The sequence below is a fragment of the Malania oleifera genome, chromosome 8 (assembly GCF_029873635.1).
Source record: "Malania oleifera isolate guangnan ecotype guangnan chromosome 8, ASM2987363v1, whole genome shotgun sequence".
Classification (NCBI taxonomy): domain Eukaryota; kingdom Viridiplantae; phylum Streptophyta; class Magnoliopsida; order Santalales; family Ximeniaceae; genus Malania; species Malania oleifera.
The window spans coordinates 27,743,424-27,765,204 of record NC_080424.1 but is presented as its reverse complement, the minus strand read 5'-3'; the positions used below and the strand labels follow the sequence as shown (position 1 = coordinate 27,765,204).

Here is a 21,781-nt window from a genome sequence, read left to right as displayed (position 1 = left end):
TTTATAAGAAGATAATTTTTTTGAATGAAATTTATATTTTTTTAGTAAATTGTAGGCGTATATAATATTTTTAAAAATTTAAGAAAGATTTATAATATATTTAAATTTTTAGAAAGATGTACCTCTTTTTTTGTAGATTTTAATTTTTTTTAAGTAACATATACGTGCACAAATTATCAAAAAAAAAAAAAAAGCACTCAAAAAGGGCGGCTAATGATAATGGAAAGCGAAAAATATTAATTATAAAATTTCTTTTGCCCCTAATTAATAGAATGGGCGACATGATGTGCCACGTGTCTAGTTTCTGTACACGTGTTGTCCTCCAATGGTTTTTTTCATTTTTTTAACTGGGTATGGCGACCAATCCATTCTCTCGTAACGCAGCATCTCCTGGTTTCTTCCCAGTCCCAAGTCGTTCACCGACTCCGCAGCAATGTCGAAGGAATCTGTATGAAGAAAACGAAGTGTGGTGAAATAACTCATCTCCAAATCCTTGAAATAGGCACATTGATGCTGTAGTTAGACAAGTGATTTTTCTCTCTTTGCTCTGGTCGCGGGATTGATTCGCTCCGCCTTGCTTCTTCTTTTTCTGCTTCTTCTAACCCGGGATGCAGTTTTATTCCGCAGGAACCCTAAGTCCTTGTCCTCCTTGAAGTTGCAATCTCGATTCCTTTGCAGGGTTTCTCGGCGCAGCGTTTTTCGTCATTTTTTGTTTGTTTTGTTTCAGGTACCGGCTAAAGGTGTAGGTCACGGACTTGGTCGCCTTCTTCCGCCTCCTACTACTCCTCGTCTTCTCTAATTGGAGGTGTTTTTTTTCCCTCGCATGAATCGTAGTCCGTGAACCTTGGAGGCAAGAGTTGCTTCCCTGATCTCTTGCATTTATTTTGTCAATTCTCGAATAATATTACCAACTTCCAAGATCATTTACGATTAATGCGTCGTCATTTATTTTCTTCGATTTCCAGTGTTTTATTGTTCTGCTTCTTTGCCAAATTCGTAAAGCATTTTTCTCTCGTTATTATTCGAAAATTTTCAAAATTTTTTGGTTTCGTGTGCTAGGTCTTTGAAGTGTCTTGGAGCTTCGAAAAGGTCAGTTGGTTTCAAACGTCGTGTTTCTGTTTGAGTCCTTTATTGTTGTCATCATAGGCCCCGCTGTATTTTTGTGGCAGGTGCGAGAAGCTCATTCAGTCGGCGGTTCATTACTAGGATTGGTTAACGATTATAATTGATGTATCTCTAGGTCCAATTGATTTGTTGGGACTATTCGCTGCAATGCTTTTTCTACGTTGCGTGGTTGTTGTTGTATTGTTGTTGTTATTATTATTATTATTATTATTATTATTATTTTATTTTTTATGAATGGATATTAATGAGAATGGCTACATGTAATTTTTGATATAGGATTTGAATTTGGTAGATTCTGCCGGGGGCTGTATAATCCTCGAGAGATGAATCCTTATGTCGTTGGTGTTCTTGTTCCTCTTGTGGTTTCTCTTCTCTTCCGGAAGTCAAAGCAAGGAAAGAAAAGGGGCTTGCCTGCTGAAGTTGGTGGTGAACCTGGGTTTACACTCCGAAATGCTAGGTACACTTCCCCACTGGAAACTGCTTGGGAAGGCGTCTCAACACTTGCAGAACTTTTTGAGCAGTCATGCAGGCAGCATCCGAACGAGCAACTACTTGGGACTCGTGAGTTAATTTCCAGAGAAAGAGTGAGCAAGGATGGAAGGTATTTTGAGAAACTTCATTTGGGAGACTATGTATGGCTGAGCTATGGCAAAGTATTTGAAGCTGTGTGCAACTTTGCTTCTGGTTTAGTGCAACTTGGGCACAGAAGGGAAGAACGTGCGGCAATATTTGCTGATACACGAGAAGAATGGTTTATTTCGTTGCAGGTTTACTTTTTTGACAAAAAATGTTTTGTTGTCTTTTTTCATGAGTACGTTTACACTTGATATGTTACTAATTTAACTAAACTATACTTTCTAGAGCGCATTCTAAGAATTGCCCCACGATTGCCATTGATTTAATATATTTTTCTTATATATCTGTTGGTGAAATGATTTTTCTGAATGTCTTGACTGTCGTGTAAATAATATGGTGGATTATTTACATATTATGTTTTTGACCAGGGCTGCTTTAGGCGTAATGTCACTGTTGTGACCATATACGCATCTTTGGGGGAGAGGCTCTATGTCACTCGTTAAATCAGGTCTCTCTCTCTCTCTCTCTCTCTCTCTCTCTATATATATATATATATATATATATATAAATATTGCATGAAGGGTGAAGGGATGTGTTTAGTTTCTGGGGAAATGGGGCAGAGGAAAAGGTGTTCTTTTTTTGGGGAAACATTGCTTTGAGATTTAGACATTATGTGGTTAGAATTGGTTTTGTAGAACTTTCTATTATATTCTGATCATACTATGTAGTTAGAAGTTTAGGACTTTAATGGAAAATATTGAAGTACAGAATCTGATCAATTCTATTATATGGACATGGTTGGTTGTGGGGAGGTGTACATGTATGGTAATATATACTTTCACTAATCACTTCAGAATTTAAATAGCATTGAACAATTGCATTCAACAAAAATAATGTAAATTTAGGTTTGAATTGTTAACACATTGACCAGTCTTGAAATATCATTTATATTATGTTCGGTGTGGGATTATATCTTAGCTTCATGCTGAAGTTTACAGTTGCATCTTGTGTGCCATTTTTTTTGTTAAGAAGGTAACTGATGGCATGGTGGACATCTATATTTATAAAGAAGAAATCCCTCTTAGGCAATCCATTCTTCAAATTTGCCTCTTGTAGGGTCTGTTGGAGGTCATTTCACAGGCATGGAGTTCAAGTTCTTCGAAAAGCTTGAACACCATGTCCACTACTGAGACTACAAGCCCTCAATAGCCCTGCATGAAGAGCAGAGACACACATTCAAAAGAATTATTTTTTGAGTCTGTAAGAAGTAAAAGTTTAGCTAAAATTGTTTTATTAGTAAACTAATGCTCAAATTTTTAAGTCTTTTATCTCTTCAAATTATTCTGTTTATGTTGTCATTAGTTGTTGGAATATTATATTGCGTTTATGTTTCACTGCAGTTCATATGCTAGTTTATGCTTTTGAGTTTGACCTCAAAATGTGCATCATTTATTAGAAAATAGATCTATTTTATTTTTCCTAGTTTGCAGTGATATCTTGTAGTATTTTTTTTTGTTGATAATTCTCACATAATTTATATAGTTTTTTAAAATTAAAATTTATTTCTCCTCTGCAGACAGAGGTTACCACTGTGATTTGTGGGCACAAAGAACTGAAAAAACTTTTGGACATCAGTGGACAACTTGATACAGTGAAACGAGTGATAGTTATGGAGGATGAGAATGAGTCATTGGTGAGGGGAAATAGCAGCTGGACAGTTATTTCTTTTGCTGACGTGCAGAGACTTGGCCAAGAGAATCCTGTTGATGCAGATTTACCTGTTTCAGCTGATATTGCAGTTATAATGTATACAAGTGGGAGTACTGGATTGCCAAAGGTAAGTGGACGCATGATTAGTTTCCATATCATTATCTTCCTATTGGAATTACTCACCTTTTTTTTTTTTTTCTAAAACAGAAGTCTTTCATTATGTGCAACATGTGGGTATTTAGAGTATTAGTTCTTTCATTCTTGGATTATTAACTCAGTGGTGTCCTTAGATCTCAAAGCTTTATGTGATGTGTGTCAACCTCAATTCATACTAAAAGTCATCAGCTTCTTCCTATTTATTCCCCTTTTCTTCATCTGGGATATAAATCTATTTCTTTGCCACAAGAGAAAGTGCTTGCATGTATCACCAGTCGCCCGGTCCATTCAGTTGCCTGGGTTGGATTAACATGTATACTGCTCATTTTGGTTGCATCACCCTACTTTTAAACTGAATGGAAAAATGTAATATTTTTGTACTTTGTTCTGTTTAATGATGTGATCTTTTTTATATATTGGTACAATGTAAGCATGTGTACTTGGCAATATTCCTTGAGTACAGCATGTAAAAAAATCTGTTGAATTATGTTCTACATACCCTTAGCCTCATGCATATCACAAATTACAGTGTTCAAGAACTGAGAGTTTGTCAATTAGACAAATGATTCTTGAAGGATGAGGGATTATATGAGAAATCAAGAAGTTGACGTGATAAAATTGCGTTTCTAAGTAAATATGGTTAAAGGGGTGTTCAATCTCACTATGCTTGGTGCTTTTGAGATTCCTGGCTCATGGTCATCCGAGTACCATTTTCAGTTATGATAATAGGTTGGTAAGCTGTGAAGATAGTAACTTCCAGGTCAACAAATAGAAGCTGAAATCAAATACTTTCATGCCTAGAGAAATAGCACGATATTGTACATTAGCACTAGAATAGATGCTGTAAATTGCTATTTAGTTTTATAGACACAATGAGTTTGGATTGAAAGAAGATAATTGAAAATGTTGATTGAATGTCCTTGCCTGCATTAGAATAAGTGTGGATTGGAGCAATGTCAGCCTACAAGGTAAGGAAAGTTGAAAGTAGGATTGGTGGTTCGATGTTCTAAGATTTGTATTAGGAAAGTCCCTGCGCCGGGGGGGGGGGGTGGGGGGGAAATGGTGGTGTTGAATTTGCAAGAGGAAGGGGGGAGGAGGAGAGAGGAGATACAAGGGGGAACTCATGTTCACTTCTCAAAGTCAAATTCAACATAAACTGCTTACACCATGGCTTTCACGAATTATTTATAAGAAAGCCTGTTCAAATGAAATTATGTATAAACCTGTAAAACTAATTACATTACAAACATACCACTGGAATACACAAATGTTACAAACAAGCTCCTAAATACACATAATCCTAAGTTAAGACCACAATTAGCTACTATCTAAAACACAACAATCCCTTAACCCAATTCTTCTTAATTATTCTCCCAAGGTGGGTCTTCCCATGGTCTTGCTTCTTGTCCCACATCAACTCTTCCACAGATAGAAAAATTTCGGCCTCGAATTTTAAAATGTTGAAGGATCAAAAACAAAGAAGCAAACTTGGATCCTTTGAAAGCCAGCACTTGAGTGAGACAAGAAACCTTGCTCCATTGACGGCACTATAGGCTTGAATTGAGAATTGGCATCAATAATCACATCAGAGATGACAAACTCTTCAATATGAAAGTTTGAGAGACTTTGTATGTCTTCAGACACATTTATTGCCTTGTGGAAGACGTGTGTTCTCATGTCCTTTAGTCACATATAAATCATCTAAACAAGGAAAACCAAGGACATGGCCAATCTTCATTGGTATGATATCACACCAAACATTACCAGAATAGTCACCCATTTGGATAGGAACCAAACATCTTTTACTAACATGTATAGTGGAGCTATCAACCCTGTTGACTTTATGGGGGTCAGCAATCTACCCATGCTCAGAGGAGAACGTAGCGGGCCGCCCGTGGCACCAGAAATGGTGCAGCCCCTATGCCCACCTGCCCACTTAGTTGCGGACCTCTGCGCTGCCAGGTGTATAAGGAAATAAAGTTGCGCCTTCTTGGAGAAGTGGTAAGCGCTTGAACCTAACAAGTGGTGTAGAGTAGGTCACGGATTCGAGCGCTCCCAGGGTAGCTGTTCGGGGGAGATTGTTGGCTTTATGGGGGCCAGCAATCTACTCATGCTCAGAGAAGAATGTAGCGGGGCCGCCCGTGCACCAGAAATGGTGCCGCCTCTATGCCTCACCTGCCATTTAGTGTGGGGCTCTGCGCTGCCAGACGTATAAGGAAATAAAAGTTGCGCCTTTCCTAACAGCAATTGCTTTTTAGGAGAAGTGGTAAGCACTTCATCCTAACAATCCCAAGACATCTCACAAGGGCTTTGGTTTGAGGTTTCTAAATAAAGTTGCATTCTAGTGACTCCATTTTTAGAAATCATACTCATGGGCATCGTCCATCAATGATGATTTTGTAAACATTTCCCCCCGTAGTTGAGAAAGGGTGTGACAAAGCTTGAAATTGTGCCCAAGGTGTGACAAAGCATTCCCTTTGTCCAATAATTTTTTTCACCATGTTTGCTGGATTTACATTTATGTATACTGTAAACTATATATCCCCAAAGTTGTTAACACATTGCCCACAATACTCAAATCTAGTCATGCAAAACCATTAAACTTGCCTCCCAATTTTCAAAATCTATCTTCAATTCACCTTATATCTTGAGTATCCTGCTGAAATGCAACAAATTCACCTTGAAAATTCACAAAATGCAGCAATAGAACCTGGTTTTAGTGCTGGCAGTGAGAATTTCTCACTTCCTCGTAGCAAAATTATCACAACTTGCAAAATATCTTCTGGAAACCCAAAATACATGCTGCAAATCAAAATCTCAGGAGAAAACACCCAAATTCAGTGGCTGGAGCCAATTTCTCAACAAGAACACACCTGAAGTTTCTCACTTGCAGGTTGCGGTTTGTGTGGGGCGTGTGCAATTGGGAGGGTACACTGGTGATGATGTTCTGGAAGGTGGTAGATTGAAGGGCGGGTGAGTTGACGGGTGAGAGATGGTATGTCATAAAAAAAAAAAAAAATCCGGCTATAGAGTGAATTTCGAAGAGGTGGCTGGAATTTCAGGTGGCACGTGGGACTTCATGACTGGTTGGATGGTGATGAAATATCAGGGGGAAGGAGGGTTTCAAGGGGTTCTGTTTTTGATGGTGGTGGTGATATCGCAAAATTATTCCAGGAAATTAGGGTTTCGAAAACTGGGGACACGGACTGGAGTTTTCAAAAATTGTTCAGAACTGTTCTTCTTTTTTGTACTGAAAATTCATATCAGAGAAGAATACATCAGAAATGGAGAGGAGTGAGGGGGAAGCATAGAATGAAAAGAAGAAGAAGAAGAAGAAGAAGAGAAGAAGAAATATTAAGTAGAAGAAAAGGGGGTTTGCAGGCATTGTAGGACAGAAACTAGAAAGAGAATAGAACATAGAAGAAGAAACTGGAAACAATGCTGCTGGGCAGCAGAGGATTAGGGACAGAACAGAGGAAACAGAACCAGAGAAAGATCAGAAAGAGAAGAAGAGAGGAGGAAGAAGAAAAGGAGGGTATAAGAAGAGTGAAAGAGGAAGATGGGGGTAGGGGTGGACTCAGTTTTATTTGGTTCGGTTAGGGGGCAAGCCGAAAATTGAACTGAAAATTGCAGTTTGTGATTGAAGCGAACTGAAACAGACACCAAACCGAACCTGCTGGGCGGTTCCGTTTCGTTGGTTTTTTCAGTTTTAAACTGACTTTTTAATGTTCAATGGTTTTTTTTTCACGGAGGACTGTTGAGAACCTGCTGACCTTTTGATTATTCATAATGTTTCATAAATTTAACAGAAGCAAACCTTGCTAGACAGCCTAGACCGTTGAGAACTTGCTGGACCTTTGATTTTGCATTAATTTTTAATCATGGAAGAAAATTTGTAATTTAAATAATAATTGATATAGAGAAAACCATAGTTTGAAAACTGGATTGGATCGGTCGGCCTGAATCGGCTGGACTGGAGCCCGGCCAGCTTAGCCAGTCCTGATAGGGGCTTAAATGGAATTGAGTGACCTGGAATAAACCTGGTCAGACTCTGGTGACTCGGTTCAACCTGGCCAAACTCGATGAGTCAACTGTGTCTAACGGTATTGAATAAAGATATTAATACGCTTGATTTGCAGCCAGCCTGGGTTTGATCCCAGGACCTTCAGTGATGAGGAGTCTCACCACAGAAGCTACCATATTTTGTTTGTTCAATAACCACAGTATACAGGTATACGGGCAATCTAAATTATAGGTAAAAATATAGAATTTATCAGAGTTTAAAATCTTTTACCTTGAAGTCTTTGTTTGAAGCTTAAAAATATTAAGAAAAACAATGTTTAAAATGAAGGAAATCTAAAATTTTTTTACTTAATTTTAATTATAGAAAGTGAAAAAAGACACAAAGTATATAACAAATCAATTAAAAAAATTTAATTTTGCATATTATTAAAATCTATTTTTTTTTTTCTTAATTTTGAATCATAATTTTTATTCTGATCTCATTTAATATAGAAAAAATACAATAGAAGATGAATTTCCTATTTATGTTTTTTTTTTTATAAATTTTATTTCTTTAAATTAAAATTCTTGATCCCAACCAAACATAATAAATTTTAACTAAATAAAACTCTTATCTTACTATTATTAAATATTACTTAACTTTTAAGGATGATAATAGTTACAACATCAACATCATTAAACTCTCTTTGTAATACACACACATGCATACTATATATTATGCATATGTGTTTGTGTATATATATAATACTATTGGTTCGACCACTGGTTCGATTGGTCAAACCGATCTAGAGGCTAGGATTGGTCACTGGTATAGGTTTTAATACCGTCTTATATCCTTTTCATTTTCTTCCTAGTTCCTACTAGATTTTCTGTTAATCAGTTTTGGGTCCCTCCTAGGCTCTTACAAACCAATAAAGGTAACTATAACATAATAGTGCAGATCACATATACTCTAACCACAATGTCACAAATCCTTGGGCACTTTAATACTCAAGTCTCCTTGTCCTTGATTGCAAAAAATAAGTAAATTCTTCGGCTCTTTAATGGTTAGGTCTTCCTACCCATAATTGCCCAAAATAAGCAAACATGCAAAATAATAAATAACAGAACATCCAAAATAAACAAGGAAATATGAAATATCCCAAATAAAAAACCTAAAAACAAACATTAAAATTGTTCACTAAAAAAGGAAATAAATGTTAAAAACTTTCAAAGAAGTCATCCACATTCTCCAGTCCACATTTTTCAATTTTCAAAATTAGAGCTTCAATTCTCTGATCCCCATTCAAGCATCATTCAGCCTTCCTAATAAAATAAAGCAAATGAAATTATAACGGAATAAAATTAAGTTGATAATCAATGTTCATAAAAAAAATGAATGCATAATCTTACTTAACAAATCTTGATGGTGTCAATACTAGAAGAATTTATGCCCAATTTATCAAATTCTGAAATGAATTTAAAAAAAGAAGTTAAAAAATTAGGGAAAATAAATACAAAACAGTAATTAGCAATGTTTAAAAGGCGAAGGCGTAAGGCGAGGTGTCTTGACCCTTAAGAGGCGCTGGGGCGTAAGCCTTTTGAGAATTTAAAAAAAAAATAAAAAATATGTTAAATAAATTATATATATATTAAAAATAAAGTGAAAATTAAGAAAATCACAAATATTTTGTAAAAAAGAAAAACTAGATATACTTTGCAAAATACTTGTTGGCCATTCAAAAACTTTTAACTTGAATACATGACAAAAATCATGTCAAAGGGATAGGTATATCATTTCAAAGTTCAAACTATTTACATGATGTTAGATATAACTCTCAGTTATTCTGGAAAGGTTGAGGTTCAAGAGTTTTAGAAATAAACTCATATTATGAAATTTCTTTTACACAAACATGTAATTAAAATTTTCTAACCAATTCTAACTTGAGAATCACACACCCAAAATGCGTAAGCCTAAACTAAGAAGGCACGAAAGATGTGCTTTTTACAAAAATGCATGAGTCTCAACATGTAATGCACTAGCCATCTTGGAATTTGGTATTTTAGATTGAGCCTCGAGGAGTTTTAGGCATGCCTTGCCTTGAGGCTCGCCTCAAGGCAAACCTCTATTGTGCCTTTTAAAATATTGGTAATTTGAATAAAACAATTAGGATATGTAAAGAAGCTAAACACTAAGAAATTATCTTTTATCTTTTTTGAGTTTATCAAGTTCTTCAAGTATTTCTTCATTGTTAACTGGTAGGTGAATTCCACAACCAATGTTGCGCATATTTAAGAGCCTCCACAATCTTAGGAGCCCATGATGTCTTGAAAGAATAAAGAACACGACCTACCATGCTGAATGCATACTCAGAGGCAAGAGTAGATATGGGGACAGCCAAAACATCACGTGGGACTGGTGAAAGGATAGGAAATCTTGGACTATATATCTTCCACCATCCTAAAATATTAAATTCTTGACAAGCTTCTTCAAGGTTCTTAGAAGAATACCTATCAATATTGTTTTGCCTTCCTCACCTTCTCTTTCTAACCTATGTTGCTTGAATTTATCCACCATAAGCATCCTCATCTTCATTGATGGCTGCTTAGCTCCATCGCACCACTAGAAGAACTAGAATCAACTTCAAAAGTTCTGCCACTACACTGCCTACCCCATTCTTGTACTCATCAAATATAGAAAAAATAATATCTCACTTTTTAAGCAAAATTGAAGATGTAGAAGGAGAAATGAATTGATTGGTCATGTCCTCAGAATGAACTGGTGTTGTTAGAATGCTCAAACCTTGGGACATTGGAGTGAGATGGTGTATATTTTGACAAGTTTCTTAATCTCCAACCTTAATGTTTGATGAGCTCTGAAGAATAGGTTTTATTAACAAAGTCATCCCCTCACCTGAAGCCTTTTGGGTTTGAAAGCATGAACATCTGCCTATTATGTTGCCTTGGGCTGAAATTTATGTGTTATTTGGGATGTCCAAGATATTTGGTCCCGTTTGAACCTCCCATTTGATCCCAGTGGAACATTGATTGCCGCTTTTGTGGCCTTGGTGGAGTTGCCCACTGTGCTATTGCAGAGACTGAATGTGGCTGTAGGCTGGCTTGAGTGTTTTCTTAGTAAAGAAATCTATCTATCAAATTAAGTAATTAATGTGCAAATACATAGACAAAGTTTTAGTGGCAGCTGCCTACATACATGAAGCGAATGGTAACTTTTGGGTTTGATGAAAGCCTTTTAGCCCTGATATAGTTTTCATGGCCTGAGCATTCCCAATTTAGGTTTTGTGGGTTGCTTTGAGTGCATGCTCTAAGTTCTTGGCATCAAAAGATTAAGCACAGATGGCTTTGGAGTAGAGTGTTATTCCTTGCATCCCTTTGGTGCTTGGCAAATGGATTCCCTCATTGTGTTTCTTTGGAGGATTTGCTGCGGATTGGTTGGTGTTAATATATTAGTTTTGTCTTGTATTTATCTTTCCTTTTGTAATGGGTGGATATCTTGTTCTCCCTGGTTTTTCTTTTTTATTTTCCTTTGTTGTACTTCTTTTTTCCTTTAATACACTTTCTGTTTATCCAAAAATAAAAAAAGAGGAAGATTAACCATGTGTGGTGACTGTTCCCTAGGTGCTTTAGAATGCCTTTTTTTTTTGGGACATCTGATTGAAGCTATGAAAGAAATGCTTTTTTCTTTGTTTTTATTCTAATTTGCCAATGATGGGGACTACCTGTTGTTTGGGTGATGTTTCTATGTTGTAAGTACTAAAATGTTCACCAAGGTGAAGTCATATTGTTTCATTGCGTTTATCCACATTAATTATATACGCTTTGCGCAGGGTGTAATGATGACACATGGCAATGTCCTAGCGACAGTTTCTGCTGTTAGGATAATTGTTCCTCGTCTTGAAAGCAATGATGTTTATTTGGCATACTTACCTATGGCTCATATCCTTGAATTGGTAGCTGAGGTATGAACCTGCTTCTGTACTCATTAGATTTCATTAGTGAGGATTTTCAGTGATCGGCTTACTCCCAGACAATCTGAATATTGTTCTGCAGAGTGTTTTAACAAATCTCATCATCCATATTGCAGAATCTTTTAGCTTCGGTTGGAAGTGCCATAGGATTTGGATCCCCTTTGACTCTTACTGATACATCAAACAAAATAAAAAAGGGAACTAAGGGGGATGCCTCAGTTCTGAGACCAACAGTGATGGCTGCTGTCCCAGCAATTCTTGATCGTATTAGAGATGGTGTACTTACAAAGGTTTGTGAATCTCCGATTTTTTACGTGCATTTGTGTCTTGTTAGCATGTGAAACTTGATCTTTACTGTGTGAAACTTAGCTCTTTGAAATCAAATTCACCTACATGAATACTGAATTGTCCCAACACCTCAGGTAGACACAAAGGGTGGGCTATCCAAGAAATTGTTTTATCTTGCGTTTGGCCGTTTGTTGTCTGCAATTAATGGCAGTTGGTTTGGGGCTTGGGGCCTAGAGAAGCTTTTATGGAACTTTCTTGTATTTAGAAAGGTCCAAGCAAGTCTGGGAGGCCGCATCCGTTTTCTACTATCTGGAGGTGCTCCTCTCTCTGCAGATACTCAAAGATTCATCAATATTTGTTTTGGGTTAGTATTGTACTAGCTAATTCTAATTGAACTTCATATATAAATAGATTTTCTGAATTGCTTTGTGAGGCTGAAAAGATAATGTCATTCCTAGGGAGAAGGCTCATGTCTGTAATGAGCTCCTGACAATGATTCGTCAGAGTAGCTATTTTCTGTAAGTGGGGTTGCAAAAGAATGTATCTAATTCCAAGTGGTACTGGCTGCTCTCTCTCTCTCTCTCTCTCTCTCTCTCTCTCTCTCTCTCTCTCGTGCGTGCACAGGCGCATACATCTGTTCACACTCATTGCACCTCTTAACTTTGGTAGCACATGGTCAAATTTTATTTAAGAGACTTGAGCCCAGTTCCTTCTATTTAGATTTGGCTCTAGTTTTCTGTTTTTCCATTTTTTGTTTCAATGGCACTTATGAATTATGGCACCTTTAAATTGAACCTTTGGTCTCTGTTGGTCATTTCTCTTAAAGATGATTTTGTTAAAAAGACAGATAAGGGGTTGGGGGTGAGAAGGGGAATTAGACCAGTGCTCAATGTTGTCATATTCTTTGATGCTTTACATGTATGATTCATTTTTGAGCCATTTGAAGAATTTGCATGCGGTTTTATTCGGAGCAGAAATTTTCACAATGTATTTTCTTTCATGCTTTAACGTCTTTTATTGCTTTTTTCTGGTTAACATTGCCGACAAGACTATTATTTCATCGCTTTCTTCTGGTTAACTTTCACCTTTATGTACCATCTCTGTTATTACTCTTTTGAAAAATGCTTTGTTGGGTTATGTTTTTAACATGGTCCCAAAATTGGATGGTCATTTCTAGCGCCCCAATTGGTCAAGCGTACGGTCTCACAGAGACTTGTGCTGGTGGAACATTTTCTGAGTTTGATGATACGTCCGTTGGTCGTGTAGGTCCTCCAGTACCATGCTCTTATATTAAGGTAAAAGCTTTAGAAATTTTTCATTTTTATGTGTTGCAATTAGAAATTTTATGTCATCATGTGCACTTAAATACATTATGGGGAATTCCAGCTGGTTATTAATAATCAGTTTCCTTGAGAGATTCTTCTTCAGATTTCCTCGTTCCATACTTTATTTTCATGTAATGTTCTGAAACTCGATACTGTCCAACTGCAACATCCTTTTTCTCAATCTATTCTTCTAAAATTTGGTGGCCTTATTTCTGTACATGGAGATGTTGCTCTGAAATCTAAACGGCCATTATTTCATAGGAATAACTCAAAACAGTGGACGTATAATGTTTAGCCTGGTTGTTGATCTTGCATGAATCTTTCTTATCTGCTGATGGGATTATCTGTTGGGCTTACGGATGGCAACACTTTTAGAGCCCCCCTCCCCCCACCACCCGTCCACTCTATTGATTCTTTGTGAGATAATCTCTGATGTTTTGCAATGGAATTCTTAAAACTTCTGTGGATTTCTAATATGATTCACAAAAATGTACAAAAAGGTTACAGTATTATATTTTCATCCAATGGAGGAATATATTTATTCTACTCATATTAACGAGTCTCCTCTGTATTTCAGTTAATAGATTGGCCTGAGGGTGGATATCGAACCAATGATTCACCAATGCCCCGAGGTGAAATAGTTATTGGCGGTCCAAATGTTACTGATGGATATTTTAAAAATGAAGAAAAAACAAAGGAAGCATACAAGGTGGGTCTCGGAGTTTTTCTTTGCGTGTCACAGAAAAATTTATTTTTAGAACTGTTACATAGGAGGGTAGTAAGCATTAAGCTTTGATTCATGTGAAGGTTGATGAACAAGGAGTGCGGTGGTTCTACACTGGTGATATAGGGCAATTTCATGATGATGGTTGCCTTGAGATTATTGACCGTAAGAAGGACATAGTTAAACTACAGCATGGAGAATATGTTGCTCTAGGAAAGGTTGGTTTTTAATTTTATATGCTATGCCTCATCCGTTTTCCCCGGTTTTTTCTTTCCATCAGTTACTGATATCTTTACCCTACAGGTCGAGGCTGCACTATTTGTCTGCCCTTATGTAGACAATATCATGGTGCATGCTGATCCTTTTCATAGTTACTGTGTTGCTCTCATAGTTGCTTCGCGGCCCACTCTGGAAGATTGGGCTTCAAAGCAAGGAATTGCTGCTACTAAATTTTCAGACTTGTGCCAGAGAGAAGAAATAGTGAAGGAAGTGCATGGTTCACTCATACAGGTATGATGCTTGTTAGACCAGATTATCAGGACTGCTCCCTATTTAGCTTGATGTTGGGGGTTCTTAGGTTTTCACCTTGGGCAAAACTTTACAGAGCATATCCTCATGCTTGACACTAGCCTGATCAAAGCTCTTTTTTAGGTTGAATCAACTGATTCAGCTGTAACAAGCTTCTTAAAAGGTCACGCAAGTGCAAATTGTTCGCAAGTAACTTATGTTTTTTCTATAATTTATTTTGTTATGTAAATGCAGGCAGCGAAGAAGGCGCGGTTGGAGAAGTTTGAGATCCCTGCAAAGATCAAATTGCTCCCGGAAGCATGGACTCCTGAGTCTGGGCTAGTCACTGCAGCGCTCAAGATCAAAAGAGATGCCATTAGGAAAGCATTCTCTGAGGAACTCTCCAAGTTATATGCATCCTGATGATGATTTGAGAAAACTTAATTCTATGATGGGTGCGGAATTTGGATGAAGGGATCGGTAATCTAGTTTTCTGTGTTTCTTGTTTTTTCTTTTTGTTCCATCTTGCCTCAAATCACATTCTCTTTTCATTTAATAAAAATCTGAAAGCTATTTTCTAATTTTATATCTCCAGAATTGAAAAACTGTTACTCCTATTTAAAAAAAAATAAAATTGTGTAGTTGCTTTTTATAACTTGTTAAAAATTACATAAATGCTAGTCTTTTACAATTTTTAAAATTGTGTTTGAAAACAAATAAAAATTTGGTTTATAACTTTTTTTTTTTTTTATAGCAATGAAAAAATCTTGAAAAATAGATTCTGTCTTCTTTACCGCCAAACGCAATTTTGTGATATATTTTTATGCCAAATTTTTTTTGCCATGCCAATAAAAATGAAAATAATTTACCCATTTTTTGGCCCTGTTAATATCCTATCGATCATGTCTAGCAACCTATCAATTTTGTGACATTTTTTGAATTCATTTTTCTTTTTACCTTTGTATTTTTACCATCTCATTATTAACCTATCAATTGTGTCTAGCAACCTTGTAGAAATTTTGAAAAATGCTTTTAGAAATCATTATGCGAGTTCAAGTTGTTAAGAAAGGTTAAAATTGGATCATGTTGAATCCCAATTGAGAGATAAATGTACACGAAGTATTGGAGGAGAAAAACTCTCTCTAATATTGCTTTGCCACTAAACTTTCTGGCATGAAATATAGATGTACTAGCAATATCTGTGCTATGCATAAAGAATGTTTTAAAATTATATCTTCATTTATATGTTTTTATAGATATTTTTATTTTTTAAAAAAATTTGTAAGAAAAATTAATCAATGAATCTGGAACTTGTCATGTATTACTATTGTTATAATGATTTAAAAAAAGAAAAAGAAAAAAAGAGTTCAACGCTCATATGTGCTAGGTAAATTTGTTTTATACATTCAAAGTAGAGTAAGCTTGTTATATAATATACTCAAATTAGCCAAAACTTGTATTTTGGATTCTATTGTTAAAAGATAAAGATAGTAGTCAAATACCTACAAACACTCTAAGTTAGTACTTGAAGGATTTGGAGTGCTCTTTGTGGGAGGACTCTGATGCCAAGTCAACAAAGAGAAGAACCTGCTCGGTAGAATTGCTCCATAGAGTAGCTCGGCAGAACCTACTTGGCAAAATCCGCTCTGCATAGCAGCTCGGCTTGGAATACCTGCTTGGAAAAATTAAAAAAAATAAAAAAGGGGGGGGGGGGACAACTGATATGTTCAAAATATATCAGTTAATGAGAGTGAGTCAACACCTAGTCCTCACCCCCCCTCCCCCCAAGTCAAACCTTCTAATGATAGCAATCAACTCCTTACCAATAAAGAAGAGGAAAGATCCACCCTGACGATTTAAATAGGCGGAGTGATGCACGTGAACAATTTATGACCACTAGCGATTCTCGCCCTTGCGCCATAAAGGCGAATCAACCCAAGGGTCAACTCTAGTCCCTATAAGAAGAGATGTGAGGAAGAGGCCAAGATAAGTCATATCACCCATTCTACTGTTGCATCCAGCCTCTTTAGAGCGTTTCTCTTATTTCGACATCGGAGTGATCTCGCAGAGTACACCCCGGGTCTTCCAAGCCTTTTTACTTTTATCTTTTTCAAGTCATCGGAGATCTGAGAGTAGTTTCATTGATTATCACCAACTTTATCCCGCAACATATCATAATCATTTTTGTATAAGGTTTTACTTTGGAAAAATTCCTGTCGAAATTTTGGCAGCATGTCATCTGTAAATTAGACATTTTCTCATAAAACCTGTTCTTGATTGGTGGTTGTTCTCAACAAAATATTCATATAAGGCATGCAATAACCTATAATACACTACCAGCATGCAATTCACATTCACTGCATTTGCCATGTATGAGACATTTTAAACTAAGCATGCGATCAGGTAGCAATTATAAATTGACAAAAAATAATATATCTATCAAGGAAAATAAATAGTAGAGAACAGTGAATAGATTTGCATTCAAAATAGTATTGTTATTCATTAAGGCATATAAAATATGATCATGAAAGCATTTTAATTTAATAGTCATGAAGGATAAAAACTCCCCCTGGGTTATACACTCAACTCATTTTAATGCCTTTTTCATTTTCTAGTTCTTTACCCAAGAGATATAAGATTTTCAATGATTTAAGCTTGACTTTGAATGCATGGACTTTAATGTACCAAAAAGTCACAATCAATATTCTTTCAATGAACAAAGCCTATAACAACCTCTTTTCTTATGATCTTCAAAATGTGAGAGGCACTAGTTCAAATGACATTAAACTTTAAGGTTCGTGCATAGATTTCTTGAAACTTTGCATTTTCATATATGTTGAAACCTATACCAATTATATTAGCCATTTAACCTAATTCATGAGGATGAAACTCTAAATAATTTTATATAAAGTTTGAGAGCAAGTGAAGAGAATTTGAATGAATACTCTTAAAGATTAAATTTCCTTTAAGTTTAGAAAAGCATTTATGAAAAAGCAAGACATCATTTAGAATGTTTTCGTGCTAGTGAATATGTCCGAACTATTTTGGCAAAGAGCATTTATTAGTATATGAATTTTCTTGAACAATGCTCTTCGGACAATGGAAAGTATCCTATAAATATGATCATAATTATGAGCAAGAATACGATCCAATGAAGGAAGAATCTTTACCAGATATGACCATGATATGACAAAGAATTCCTATGATGGAGAAGGTGAACCAAGAATAGAGGATTTTTTGCATTAGAAACGCAGAGGGAATATTTTGATTTAACGATGAAACTCGAATCCTCTAGTGGATGCCTCTAATTTTGTTATGAAGGATGACTTCTTAATAAGCACTTAGTGGAATGGACATTTATTATCATCAGTGCTTATACCTATAGTGATGACTAGATTTTGATTAATGAGATTAGGGTTAAGAATATATAGAATAGGATGGATCCCTAAACCTCCAATATTTTCATATTTGCTTGAATTCATAATGAACTTAGTATTCATATCTACTAAGAATTTTCATTTTAAGCACCAACCACTTCTTAATCTAACAATCATCACTACTTTTAAACTTAGGAACTAAGGAAGAATTAAATATTTAAGTAATATTAATTTAAATCCATTTTCCTTAGGTCTTACGGGATTTGCTTTGCTAATATTTCATTTCTTTTTGTAAGTCTCTGGCACTTTTGAGTAAACAATTAAATCATATGTGCCACATAATTTTGCAAAATAAGCAGGTTTTGAATATACATAAAAGATTATGCTTATTTATTCTGTTTTTGCTATGACAATAAGATTTGTAAGATCAACCCTTTTGAAAAGATTTATTTCTTTTAACTCCTAAAGATTTATTTGAACTATACATCTTATTTTTGGATTTGAAAATCATTTTAGAATAATTTTCAATTTTTCTTTCTAAGCAGATGATTTTCAACACTTACACAATATTCTTCTTCTCTAAGGTGGCATGATGTTTTCTTAGATCTTTTAATTGTTTTGCCAACCTTCTATTTTCATTTTTCAAAAATATTTTTTGTTTAGACATTCTAGCTAGAAGCTTATTCATTTTCAACAAAGTACATTCTAGTTCCTTGTAAAAGGGCATGCCATTATCATTAGATTTATTGCATGATTCAGCATCAGATATATCATAGTAATACTCAAATAAATCAATGCATGCATCATAAACAGTATTATTATAAAAAACAATAGATGATTCATTATATGGTTTATCACATGTTTTGGCACAAGAATCATCACAGTAAACATCACATGAATTAATACATGCATTATTGTCAAAGCAGTCATTAGAGGCAACTGATGATTCAATATATGATATATCACAAGATTCAACATATGAATCATTACATATTTCATTACACAAATTAGTAAATGAGGTAGGGTAAGATTCATATATCTCATCGTCTACTAATGCAACCTGCTCATGATTAGCCACTCCTTGATCATTTAGGCTAGAAGCATTTGGAGTGGCAATCTCCTTTTCCTAGGTCTCTCCATATCTCTTTTCCAGATTAACCCACATCTATTGTGCACTTCTACGTGCCATAATCTCAACAAAAATATTAGAATCTAATGCAAGATATAACATATCCATGACATATGAATTCACATGCATTAACCTGATATCATTTTCATCAAAGGGCATACGAATTCCATTAACAATCGCCCGCCAGGCCATCCAATTCATTGATTTTATAAATATGCTCATTCTAATTTTCCAGATGGTGTAATCGACACCACAAAATATAGGAGGCCGAGAAGGTGATTGTCCCTCTCCAAATGGGGATACACCAATATGAGTCATCTCGATCTTTAGCAAAAACATTTAAGCCAATGCCATGAGACTCTGATACTAGTTGTTGGAATTGGTGTATTCCCAAGAGGGGGGGGGGTGAATTGGAATTTTAAAAACTTCTACCTAGGTTTAACCAGATATCAGTAATACACAACCTAGGGTATTTCTAATCATATACCAAATCATATACCAATTGTGCAGATATTGATATGTAGAAAGTAAATCATGCACAACATTTACAGTTTAATGAAAATAACATACATGTGCAGTAAATAAATTGCGGAATTATAAAGTAGACACACGATATGTTATCGGGATTCAGCCAATACTGCCTATGTCCCCACCTTAGCTTACAAGTAAAAGGATTCTACTAAGGCTCACTTCACGGGTGGAGCAACACTGATTACGACACCTTATTAGGATGGTGCACCTAACTTTCATAACCGGGTCAAAGTCAATCCGAGACTTTTTACAAGGCAAGTATCCCTCTTTCAACCACACGTCGGGAATACAACAGATATTCAGTATAATTTTTGTGTGCAAGGAAATGTGCTTCTAAACAAGCAAATTATGTACCAATACGCACAAGTAATAATCAATGCACCTTAACCAGATAGGAACTATAAGCTCAGTGCAAAAATGTGTCTAGTAATACTTAAGTTAATGTCACTAAGCAATCAAGTGCAAGAGTGTATTATCAATCGATCTTTGAAACAATATATATAAATATATCTTAATCACAAATAGGGTTCCAAAAATTTCCAAGAGAATGACCAAATATCAAAACGATTTTCAAAAACTTTAAGAACATGAGATATTAGAAAACCAAGCTTGTCAAAAGTGATTTCTACAAGAACACAAAACAAGCTCAAGAGTCTTGCAATCAATATGCAAAGACACACAAGCTGGCAAGATTTTCCCCACACAATAAATTTATGAGCCAAATCTATGGGGAAAATTTATAGCTTACTCTTATTAACAAAATCAACATTCAATCAAAACCGAGAGAGTATAGCTTGTAAAGGGAATGTAGGTGATCTCAATATGCTTTCACTCAACAAGATTTTTCAAAGAAATGAGCAAAGGAAGAGAATTTTGGCTTGTATGTGAAGAAAAAGGCTCTCAAAAATTCAAAGGATATTTCCTTAATTAAATCCTTAATCTTATCTTAATTTTTGCAAATGAGGACCTATAGATAGAGATGGGAAAAATTATAGCTGTTAGGGACACGCTGGGTATTTTGAAAATATATTAATTGAGTTTAATTAAAAATAACTTAGTTTAAGCTCGATAAAAATTGTGCAACCTGAGAGGTTTGGTCGACCATTTTTAAGGTTTGGTAGATCAGGTTGCTCAGTTCGGTTGACCAAGGTATTTTTAAACTAAGGAGATGGTCAACCAGACTTGAGGTGATTTCAGAACCTCCAAGGTTCGGTCGACATAGCTAAGTTCTGTTGACCGAATTTGGATGTTCGGTCAATCGAACCAATTTTCAACTTCAAGTTCGGTCGACCAAGGCGTTGGGATTTCCCCACGTGTCAATTCGGTCGACTAGGGCCTTGATGCTCATTTTAAGGGCGGTCGACCAATTGATCAAAATTTTGACCCTGGGTAGGTTCGGTCGACCGAAGGTCTTAGTATGTTTTGGTTCAGTCGACCAAATGGTCAACTGTTGACCTGGGGAGGTTCGGTCGACCGAGAATCTTTGTAGGTTTAAGTTCAGTCGACCGACCATATAAGATTTGTGCATTTAAGTCCTATTTTTATTTAGAAATCACCCCTATTCACGTGATAATTATTTCTAAGATTTATTGGGTCCTTTTCATGCAGTATATTGGGACCTATGGTCAGTTTAAGGTCTTTGAAAGTTAACCCTAAAAATCCGTCATTGGTCGTATTGAACTTATAATCCCTACATGCATGACATGCATTAATTATTACAGACTTTGAAATAATTATTACAAACTCAATGAATTTATATTTGGTTTGTAATAATGCAAACATTTGCATGATATATCTTGTATGCTCAAATAGACCTTAGATTGACCATAGGGAACCAAATGACCATAGGGCACCCTTTGGTTGATCGACGTCGAATTTTTTGGGTTAACTCTCAAAAGCCTTAGACGGTCCCGTAGGACCTATAATTCTACATGAAAAAGTTCCCTATTGATTTAGAATTATTTATCATGTGATTAGGGACATTGCATAAGAGGAAAACGATCGAAATGCCCAAAATTGGCATGTTCGGTCGACCGAACCTTAGTACTCAGGGCCCATCGATCGACCGACCTTAAAATGTATACCAACGCCTTGGTCGATTGAACGGACACGTGGGAAATCCCAACTCCCTAGTCGACCGAACCACCAAGTTCAAAAGGACTTGGTCGACCGAACCTTAGAGGGTTCAGAATCGCCTTTGGACGGTCGACCGAACCTATAGTTCAAAAATCCCCCAGTCGACCGAACTTAGTGAGATGGTCGACCGAACCTTAAAAATGGTCGACCGATCCTCTCGGGTTGAAAATATTTTGAAGCGCTAAAACGTCATTAAAATTTAATTA

The 21,781-nt window shown here is 35.9% G+C and overlaps 1 protein-coding gene across 1 annotated transcript; it reads left to right on the top strand.

Moving 5' to 3' along the window:
• The first annotated feature begins 312 nt into the window (after positions 1–312).
• LOC131161567 (long chain acyl-CoA synthetase 9, chloroplastic) lies at positions 313–14,983 on the top strand. Its single transcript, XM_058117408.1, is given in 15 exon segments — positions 313–527; positions 728–850; positions 1,060–1,089; positions 1,402–1,892; positions 2,130–2,178; positions 2,181–2,209; positions 3,278–3,538; positions 11,418–11,549; positions 11,675–11,848; positions 11,981–12,210; positions 13,024–13,141; positions 13,749–13,880; positions 13,979–14,113; positions 14,199–14,405; positions 14,658–14,983. Coding segments are annotated over 12 exon segments (2,079 nt in total). The 5' UTR covers positions 313–527; positions 728–850; positions 1,060–1,089; positions 1,402–1,448; the 3' UTR covers positions 14,826–14,983.
• Positions 14,984–21,781: the final 6,798 nt, after the last annotated feature.